The sequence below is a fragment of the Carassius carassius genome, chromosome 45, assembly GCF_963082965.1.
Source record: "Carassius carassius chromosome 45, fCarCar2.1, whole genome shotgun sequence".
NCBI classification, from domain to species: Eukaryota; Metazoa; Chordata; class Actinopteri; order Cypriniformes; family Cyprinidae; genus Carassius; species Carassius carassius.
In genome coordinates this window covers 25151596-25162808 of record NC_081799.1, presented here as the reverse complement: position 1 = coordinate 25162808, position 11213 = coordinate 25151596, and the positions used below count along the sequence as shown (strand labels likewise).

General features: G+C 42.6%; 1 protein-coding gene across 1 annotated transcript; it reads right to left on the bottom strand.

Moving 5' to 3' along the window:
• Positions 1 to 580: 580 nt before the first annotated feature.
• Positions 581 to 1682, bottom strand: LOC132127571 (C3a anaphylatoxin chemotactic receptor-like). Its single transcript, XM_059539491.1, has one exon. The coding sequence runs from the start codon at positions 1596 to 1598 to the stop codon at positions 654 to 656; it is 945 nt and encodes a 314-aa protein (XP_059395474.1). The 5' UTR covers positions 1599 to 1682; the 3' UTR covers positions 581 to 653.
• Between the last annotated feature and the right edge of the window lie 9531 nt (positions 1683 to 11213).

Below are 11213 nucleotides of genomic sequence, written 5' to 3'. Positions count from 1 at the left end.
TTTGCATAGAAACCACAAGCCATTATTAGTGAAATATTACAAAATTTATCTAAGCTCACTGCAAACAAAAGACACTATAGCATAGTATTATATTATGCTGGTTTTAAACTTTCGCAAAAGTTCATCACAAATCATTTAGAATATATACACAATACAGAAAACAACAGGAATCATGGATAAAAGTTAGATGACTTGCTGAGTTTGACGATGACTTTTGAAAATAAATAATAGTTTTAGAATTGTAACACAAATCAATCAGAAAACTGAATAAATTAGCTGATATCTTCACTAAAGAGACTGCAAATTATGTATATAAATTTTATACTTTTTTTCTTCATGAATTCAGCATAGAAACCACATGTCATTATTAGTGGAATATTACAAGCTTTTTCTAAGTTGATAGCAACCCAAAAAGTTAATCAAGCATCAGTATTCAATCACTGTGATGTTAAGCTTTGACGATAGTTATACAGTCAACAATAGAGAGAGGAAAAGAAAAAAACAACCGGAATGATGAATAAGAGTTAGATGACTTGCTGACTACGAGTTGATGAATTTAGAATTTAGAAATTAGAACATTATTAAAATAGTAATACAAATCAAGCAAAAAACTCATATACAGTATATATAGTATAAATGTGCTGATATCTTCTCTACACTGAGTGTGTGTGTTGTGGCTGTGTGGATTGTGATGCTTGTGTTCCCTCCTCAGAGAAAACTCTTTCAAAAACACGTCTTAGAGAAAGTTTTACATTGCTCTTAAAATCCTGCCCCATGAAAACATACAGAATGGGGTTCAGACAGCTGTTGAAATACGCCAAAGAGATGGCCAACAGATTTACTATCAAAGCCACCTGGCGACTTGATTTCTCTCCGTACATGATTATCAAACGCAATATGTGATACGGCAACCAGCACAGAAAAAAGGCCACGATTACAGCCAAAATGATACGAAACACTCGTCCAGAGTGAAAATGACTCTTGCCTAACTTGTGTGCGATGAATCCGTAACATATTATGATGCATATGAGAGGAACCAAAAAGCCAAACACAAATCTGATGATGCTTAACATTCCATACAATTCAAAATGTTCTTCATTACGTTGATAAGGCCGGCACTGTGTTTTATTGTTTTCTGTGTAAGTCTCTCTTAACATCATAAAAGGCAGACTAAGAAGTGAGGCCAGAATCCAAGCTGTTGCACAGGACAGTCGTGCGATGAACAAGCTGCGATGATTCTGAGCCCAAACCGGTGTGATCACCCGTGTAAACCGATCCAGACTAATCAAGCTCAGTGTGAAAACGCTGGCAAACCTGCTGATGAGCATAATGAAGGGGAGAATCTTGCACATTATGGATCCGTAAGGCCAGTAGCCAATAGTACTCTTGGTCACAGTGAAAAGAGGGGAAAGGCAGCACAAGAGGTCAGCAATCGCTAGATTGAGAAACCCTACTGTTTTAACAGTCCTCTTCATCTTCAATCCAACAACATACACGACAAATGCATTTCCAGGAACACCGAGGATCAACGTCAGGTAGAAGAAGACCAGAGAAATCACTCTCATCCAACTTCTCAAAATATCATGATAATCCTCCATTGCTGTGATTGAGTGGAAGTGTCCAGTTTATCCTGCTAATATCACATATTGTCAATGTAAAATCATGAATCATATTTAAAGTGTTGTGTCGGAAAAGAAACTTTTAGAAATAAATATAAGATCAGCAAAGCTGAATTATGATAACAAATATGCAACCAAATTAATGCTATTTTAGCATTAAAGTACATCAAATGTTTAAAAATCATATAAATAGCTCTAAATAAGTAATCATTACTCACAGTGTTATGATTCTATTCACAGTTATCTTGGCAAATGATTTCTTCTCTAAAGTTCATGACTTTATACCACTTCTTCAAATGTATCACGTCATCAGGCTTTACCAACATTTCTTGGTTGAGCTGTGAAACATCATGACCAACTCTGTAAAGCTAGTTAATGTGCAGTCTTCAGTCCCTTTTGACTGGAGAATTTTACATTTAGAATTTTTAAAAATGAATTGGTATGGCTATAACCATATAGCCAAAATGAGTCAGAAGACTGAAATAAGAGGTTAAAATCACATCAGACCCAGAAGGATTAACCTCTGATATTGCATTCCTGTTACTTTTTGTAATTTTGGAAAATGTTTGAATGTAGTTGTAAGTTCGTGTGGGCAAGGAAAAGGACAAAGGGGTCGGCAGGACTGCTGACGTGTTTATTAAATTGAAAATAAATTAAACTTTGCAAACACCAAATGGTGACTCTTATTCTGGCACGTTGTTCCAGCACTTCCGATTTACTCTTTCTGGTTTCGCTTCCAGCTTCGCGTCCGCAGTCCGTCTCTCTCTCGCTTGCTTCCGACTCTCCTGGCGTTTTATACTCTCCACGCCAATTACTAGAACCAGAAACAGGTGATGATAATTTTCGCCCAAACCACTCACTTACCGCTCGTCTCCTGATTCTCTCTCCCGCTGCAGACTTCGCTAAACCACGCCCCCCCTGCCACATACCCACACCGCCCGACTCAGGCCGGGGAGCCATCCGGCCTGCAGCCCCCCCCCCCCCATTTCTGGAGAGGAAGTCGGCCACCGCCATCTGAACAACCGGCCTGTGGATCACCTTAAACTTAAAAGGCTGAAGAGCTAGATACCAACGAGTGATCCGCGCGTTGGTATCCTTCATGCGGTGGAGCCATTGCAGCAGAGCGTGGTCCGAACAGAGGGTGAACTCCCGTCCCAGGAGATAATAGCGGAGGGTGAGGACGACCCATCTGATGGCAAGGCACTCTTTTTCGATGGTGCTGTACTTAGCCTCTCTCTTCGAGAGCTTCCGGCTAATGTACAGCACCGGCCGTTCTTCTCCCTCTATCTCCTGGGACAGGACTGCCCCCAGCCCCCTGTCCGACGCGTCTGTCTGCAACAGAAAAGGGAGAGAAAAATCAGGAGAGTGTAACAACGGCCCGCCACACAGGGCAGCCTTGACCTGAGTAAAGGCCTGCTGACACGGCTCCGTCCACTGGACCGTATCCGGCACCTCCTTTTTAGTGAGGTCAGTCAAAGGGCTGGTGAGGTCCGAATAATTAGGAATAAACCTTCTATAATATCCCGCCAGCCCCAAGAACTGCCTCACCTCCTTTTTGGTCTTGGGACGTGGGCAGGTCGCAATAGCGGCTGTCTTATCAATTTGGGGACGCACCTGCCCATGCCCCAAGTGGAAGCCCAGATACCTTACTTCCACCCGCCCAATCGCACACTTCTTTGGGTTGGCCGTGAGCCCCACTCCCCTCAGCGAACTCAGGACCGCCCTCAGATGCTGCATATGCCGCTGCCAATCAGTACTAAATATAATGATATCTTCTAGGTAGGCAGCTGCATACGCAGCATGGGGCCGTAGGATCCTGTCCATGAGGCGCTGAAAGGTAGCTGGAGCCCCGAACAAGCCAAACGGAAGGGTAACAAATTGGTGTAATCCAAACGGCGTTGTGAAAGCTGTCTTTTCTCTGGACAATGGAGACAAGGGGATCTGCCAATAGCCCTTTGTTAAGTCCAATGTCGAATAAAAGCGAGCCGTGCCTAGCCGATCAAGCAACTCGTCAACCCGCGGCATTGGATACGCGTCGAATTTCGACACAGCATTCACCTTGCGGTAATCTACACAGAAACGGACTGAGCCGTCTGTTTTCGGAACTAAAACTATCGGGCTCGCCCAGTTGCTATTAGATTCTTCTATTACCCCCATGTCAAGCATAGCGCCTAATTCAGCCTGAACTACTTTTTTCTTGTGCTCAGGTAAACGATACGGCCGGCTGCAAACTACCACGCCCGGCTCGGTCTCAATATGGTGCTGAATCAGGTTAGTACAGCCCGGTAGGGGCGAGAAGACGTTGGCAAACTCTGCCTGCAATTTCGTTAAATCAGTGAGTTGGGACGGCGAGAGGTGATCTCCACCTGGAGCCAGGGCGAGGGATTGTGGTTTGATATTCGCCTCTGGCCCGAGATCATCCTCTCCGCCAATCACCGTTGCCAACATCACTGATTCCGCCTCATTCCATTTTTTAAGGAGATTGAGGTGGTAGATCTGACGGGACCCGTTCCTATCGGACCGTATTACCTCATAATCGAGATCTCCGACCTGTCGTGCGACCTCCAACGGTCCCTGCCACTTAGCCATTAATTTGGAGCTCGACGTTGGGAGTAATACAAGTACTTTCTCTCCCGGTGCAAATTTGCGTAACCTAGTTCCCCTGTTATACAGCTGGCTCTGGCGGTCCTGGACTTGTAACAAATTCTCCATTGATAGCTGCTCCAGCACATACTGAATTTCGTTTTTGCTTTGAGATGGTCCCTCCTCCCACGTTTCTCTCAGTACGTCGAGCACCCCTCGGGGCTGGCGTCCATAGAGAAGCTCGAAGGGGGAAAACCCAGTGGAGGCTTGCGGGACCTCTCGCACGGCGAATAACAAAGGCTCTAGCCACCAATCCCAATTTTTGTCGTCTTCGTGAACGAACTTACAGATCATGGATTTAAGCGTGCGATTAAATCGTTCGACCAGGCCGTCGCTTTGTGGGTGATAGACGCTAGTTCGAATCGACTTAATGCCCAATAATCCGTACAGTTCGCGTAGCATACGTGACATAAACGCTGTGCCCTGATCGGTGAGGATTTCTTTTGGAATCCCCACCCGGGAGATAAGACGAAACAGGGCATCCGCAACACTTTTAGTGGAAATGTTGCGGAGGGCCACCGCTTCAGGATATCGTGTTGCATAATCAACTATGACTAGTGCAAAGCGATGTCCTCGTGCCGATCGCTCTAATGGCCCGATGAGGTCCATACCAATTCTCTCGAAGGGGACCTGCATTAAGGGAAGAGGGCGCAAAGGCACTTTTGGGGCGGCCGGTGGGTTTACCAACTGACATTCCGGACAAGACGCGCACCACCTGCGCACGTTGTCATGAATGCCCGGCCAAAAGAAGCGGGCCATGAGGCGATTTAGTGTTGCTGCCTGTCCCAAATGGCCCGCCATAGGATTAGAATGAGCCGCGTGGAAAAGCATTTCCCTGCGGCCCTTTGGAATTAACAATAGGGTTGTATTCAATTTTGTCCGAGCGTCTTGGGTCACTCGATACAACTGGTCTTTTAAAATGGCAAAATATGGATAGGAGAGCGGGAGGGCAGGTTGGAGAGACTGGCCATCGATAGCGTGGACCTGTTGAAATGCATGTTTTAGGGTCTCATCCTGAGACTGCTCCAGAGGAAAGTCATCACGCTCCGAGAGGATCGGTCTCCCGATTTCGTTCGGTTCCCCTGAAGCAGAACCCAGCTGTCCTGGTTCAGTTTCCCCCACCTGTACCCGCGCGGTCTCCTTCCGCACCTTATTTCCCCAAGAGGCATCCGCACATAACGACCCCAATAAAACCGTAAACGCGGGCCAATTCGTTCCCAAGATTATCGGATGCCGGAGGTGGGGACTAACCGCCACCTCCACACTATGCTTTTGTCCCCGGAATTGAATTATAATTGGGACAACCGGATACTCCACCACATCCCCGTGTAAGCACCGCACCTTAACCACGCGGCTTGTATCCAATGCCCCCGGTTGAATCAGGCTTTGATGGATTGAGGTTTGGTTACATACTGAATCCACCAAAGCCGGATATGTACCCCCCTTGATACTCACGGGTATTTGGTACTCGCCAGCCTGACCGGGGGTGACCTGTGGGAAGTCCGGGACCCGGATCATCATCCCCACCTCCATCACTGGACACCTGTCCACGACATGCTCCGGGTCCCCGCAACGCCAACAGGCCAGCCCAGACCTACCCGCCGCCCCAGTGGCAGGGAGTGGATTGGAGAATTGGCGTGGAGAGAGCGGAGAAACGGAAGCACTGTCCCCTCCGGCAGGCACAAGCCCCGCCCCCGGTGGGGGTGCGCCGACCCCTGGGCACGCCACCATGTGGTCCTCCGCCAGATGGATGGCCGAGTCCAGCGACGTGGGGCGGTGGCACTGGACCCACTCGGCCGTCTTCTTGGGAAGCCGAGCGATGAACTGCTCCAGCACCACCAGGTTGACGACATGCTCCACGTCGCTTCCCTCGGCTAGTAGCCACTTGCGGCAGGAGTCCCGGAGCTGTTGGGCCATCGTGAAGGGTCGACCGGCTTTGCCCAAGTCCAGGGACCGGAAGCGCTGGCGATGTTGCTCTGGCGACCGGCCGACCCGCTGGATGATGGCCCTCTTCAGGTCGTTGAAGACCAGGAGGTTCGCCACCGGAAGTTGTTGGGCCGCCACCTGGGCCTCGCCGGAGAGCAGGGGAATGAGGCGCACCGGCCACTGCTCGCGGGGCCACCCGCAGGCCTCCGCCGATTTCTCAAACAATTCCAGGAAGGCCTCCGGATGGCCCTGGGCCCCCATTTTGTGCAGTGGCAGATGGAAGTGGGCGGCGGGCGGCCCGGCGGCCTCGGCACGAACCTCCCGATCAATCCAGCTCCGGAACCTCTCGCGGTCCTCCTGCTGGGCCTGAACGATGGCCTGGAATCGTCTTTCCTGATCGGTCCTCAGGTCCAGCAGGGCCTGGTGTTGTTCGCGGTGCAGGACCGCGAGGGAAGCAATAACGTCCGCAACTGGCGTGGAGGACGGGCTTTGCATGGCGGCGGCGGCGCTCCTTCTTCCTTCCCGGGTTTCGGCACCAGTAAATTGAAAATAAATAAAACTTTGCAAACACCAAATGGTGACTCTTATTCTGGCACGTTGTTCCAGCACTTCCGATTTACTCTTTCCGGTTTTGCTTCCGGCTTCGCGTCCGCAGTCCGTCTCTCTCTCGCTTGCTTCCGACTCTCCTGGCGTTTTATACTCTCTCCACGCCAATTACTAGAACCAGAACCAGAAACAGGTGATGATAATTTTCGCCCAAACCACTCACTTACCGCTCGTCCCCTGATTCTCTCTCCCGCTGCAGACTTTGCTAAACCACGCCCCCCCTGCCACAGTAGTAATAACATTTTAAAACAACAAAAATTATAAACCTTGGCAAAAAGTAGTTTTTGAGAATGCCTTAATATACATTTAAGTCCACATCCTTATAAAAGTAAACAATTAAGTATAAAAACAGCAAGGGAGTTCACAAGCCTCTCTATACTACACTCCTATACAGGAATCTTGTGGTTATGCCATGAAATTACAGATTTTTCTTTTTTTGCTCTCACTAGGAGGTGCTATTCTGCCTTAAAAAATTGGATTTTAAAGGCCTAGTCTCTATTTTAATCTGAAATACTGCATTAATTGAAAATTATTGAAAAAAAATTTGCAAAAAATAAAAAAAAGTACTATTTTCAATGGGACAAATGATCACAATTATTTTGTAAATATTTAGTAACATAAATTTCTCTCAACATAAAAAAAAACTGAAAAAATATTGAGCAAAATTATATTAGATTGATTTTCCTGAAGAAAAAAGTTATATTTCAGGTGTCCGAAAAGGTATCACTTTTTGACCGTGAAGACCATGAGTGTGACTCCCAAATGAGGAGCGCACAAGGGTTAAAGGGATAGTTACTCACCCTCATGTCATTCCAAACCTGTAAGACATTTGTTTATCTTCAGAACACAAATTAAAATACAGCCATACAGCAAGGATCCTTAAGGGGAGGTCACACTGCACTTTTCGTTCCATTGACTTCCATTCATACACATGTGAATGCATCAGACCAGAAACACAAACCCATGTGAAAACTTTTGCATTTCACTGCATTCCAAAGTTCAAACTTGGTGAACTCTGGCCTGTGAATTCTGTGAATTCACATCATGATACCGTGCCGATACGTCACAGCATGACCTCCTATCTGAATTAAAAGAACATAAATTTATAACTGGAGTGCTGAAGGAAAGGGGAATAGATTGTATGTTTTTATATTTTGAATGTATTATAATTTATGTGTTGAATTTAAGTTTTTATAAAGACACTGCACAGCAAGATGTCATAACACGACGGCTGCAGCATGCAAAGCAATTTTGCATAAAAAAAGAAGCAGTTTCTCATGCTCAAAGTCTAGTATGACTGCGGCTTTACACGATCAAGGCTCAGGAATATAGCAAGGAGATTGTTAAAACAATCCATGTGACATCAGTGGTTCAATGGTAATTTTACAAAGCTACAAGTATAATTTCTGTGTGCAAAGAAAACAAAAATAACTTGAATGACTTCATTCAAATTATTATTAGTCAACATAAGAACCATTTCATCCCACTTTCCATGCATTTACTGGTAATTTAGCATTAGAGCACAAGCAGAGACTCTGAGGAATGGGGTGAATTCCTGAGGTGAGGTAGATAGACCTGTTTATGCTTGAAGAAAAATGTTACATATTACTTAATTATAATAATTATAAAATTAGATTAGTTTACTTATGAGCATGAGAATACCTACAGTTAAAATGTAGGTAAAGTATGAATACAGAGTAGGTTAAAATTATTAAGATTATTATTATTAAATTATTAAATTATAAAATTTTTAAATCTCCATTCTATTTATCCTTCAATATGAACATTAACGTTATGGTGTTTGAAGTGTAAACAGACTATAGATCTATTATTTGCATCTGTCAATATTTTTACAAAAAAAATAAAAAAATAAAAATAAAATAGGCCTACCAAAAATGTCATCAGGACACCAATACAGAACTTACTGAATATAACGCTTTTGTCCAAATAAAAAGGCAATTTGAATGTTTAATGATCATAAAACAGTAATTCTAAATTATAAACTATACTAAACCTATACTTTTGTAATCTTCAAATATAATATCTTTTAGAGATTATATGCTCTGCAGTCATGTGATATGTGGGTTAAAAATATATATAGGATAAGGCTATAATTTAACAAATCTATTAAGTTTCTGAATAAAGAGCATATACATAATAGCATTACAATCTGGATTGAGTTACACACACAAGACATTAGTATTACTAGTAATATATTAGCATATTGTAGCTTTAGCATTTATGACAGAATGTTCACTGACATAAAGATAAGTGCCAGTAGACCACATCCTACCAGTAGACACACCATTAACTTCCTCAGAACTTACAGCATCCGTCTAAAAAAAAGGGGGTAAAAAAATGACAATTTCTAATTATCAACTCTTCCATTTTCACAGTCTTATTAACCTATTAACCTGTACCCAGACGCAGGCATCCTGAACTCCCCTTGTTTATACGAGTTAATATTTACCAATAGATAAAATTAAATGAGACAAATGCAATCTTGACACACTATATATCATTATAAATATCTAAGCTTCAAGCATTCATGACAGATCACTGTTTTTCAATGGAAATCTTATAAAGAATGTATTTGATAAATTTGTGTAAGCAGTACACATCAAAACTTGAAGAATGAAAACGCAGTACATACCAGATTCATCTTAAAAATGAGTCATAAACACATCCACAGCTGTAACTTCCGGTTTAGTTAGAAAGATAAGGGTCCACTGAATGACATCTCATGGAGCACGTTTAGTCCAATACAGCAATAACGTTGTAATATGGATCATAATTCCTTTTTTTACGTTTCAGTTCTTCAGCGACTGAACTGTTTGTGTCTGTTATGGAATAACTCGCGCTCAGAAACTGAGTCTTGGTAATAAAACAATGTCATAGTTTTGTAGCGTACAGTGTCACAAACAGAATGAGACGATCCACTAAAAAAAAAAAGTGAAAGAAAAGTGAAACTCTGATGCACCTGTCATCTGATGGAGGCGGAACTTAGCGATCACCTTTTTCTTTATGTTTTATTTTTTAACAGTTTACATATGTGTGTTTTATATAGAATGTAAATGTATCTGCATGATTACCATCTGTTTGAGTGCAAACCAGCTCGCTATTACTGTGTAATCACGGCTATCAACGTGACACCATCTATTTGAATAGAGTGACTTTATAGCGCATCTCTATGATTACCATCTCTATAACTGGCCATCAGCACGTGATAATTGACTATATGAACAGAAATCATTGTAAATGCTGCATTTCTACCAATCTCAGTGTACTATAATTGGCATACAAAGTTAAATATTTTTTATTTTATTTATTTATTTTTATTACTCAAATTATTCTTATTTTATTTTTCTAGTGCTCAAATAAATCACTTATATGATGTCTAAGTTTCTGTCTATTGTTTTATGCAGTGGTTTGTTTAATGACTAAAATAGTTTGTAGAACCCTTCAATACAGTTGGTAAATATTTTTTATATTTGGGGGGGTGGGGGGACTAGACATAATCTCAGAAAAATGGTTGCAGGAATCCATTTTTCATGATATCTTCAGATTTGAAATAGATACTCATGAGACATGTGACTTTCAACTCATTAATTTTCTATATTGCTCCAGGACTGATTTCATGTATGTTTATATCAAATAAAAAAACAGTTCAGTGTGGTAAAATATATTTTTCAAGGCACTTAATTGTCTATAACTTTTGATATTTTTGAGCATTATCAACTCTGGTTAATAAAAAGTAAAGCACAAAGGGTCTTCCTTCCAAAGACAGTAAAATTATGTGTGTAACACACTGAAGTAAGGAACTGTTACAATTTTAAGTTAGGTAGAGCACTTTCAGCTGTGAGTGCCATAACGGGGGGTCTGGTTACCAGGTTAAATTGTGTTTCAATGCAATTCAATTCAAGTTTCAAGTTTATTTGTATAGCGCTTTTAACAATACAAATCATTACAAAGCAACTTTACAGAAAATTGTTTCTACAATATTTAGTAGTAGCTAGTAGTTTGTGCACGTTTGACAGGATTTTAGAAAAATAAAAATAATAATAATAATACAAGACGTAGTCAGCTAGATGATGAACTATCAATATTATTAATTAATAGTAATTATAGGATGCAGTCACACATGTAGCAATAATTGTTAGTTCTGTTTGTTGATTCAAGGTTAGGATCATCTGGGGTCCTCTGAGGGTCAGCATCATCTCTTCTCAGGTGTTCTGGATCCAGACTGGAGCTTGTGTAAATCCTAGTTACCACGGGATGTAAATCCCGTGGCAAAACATAGAAACAAAATAGAGACATCATTAGCATAGCTGCTGATCCAACAAAGTAAAATTAGTTTAACCCAAGCTAAAGAATAAAAATGCAGATGCAACTACACTCACAATTTAAGAGATACATTAT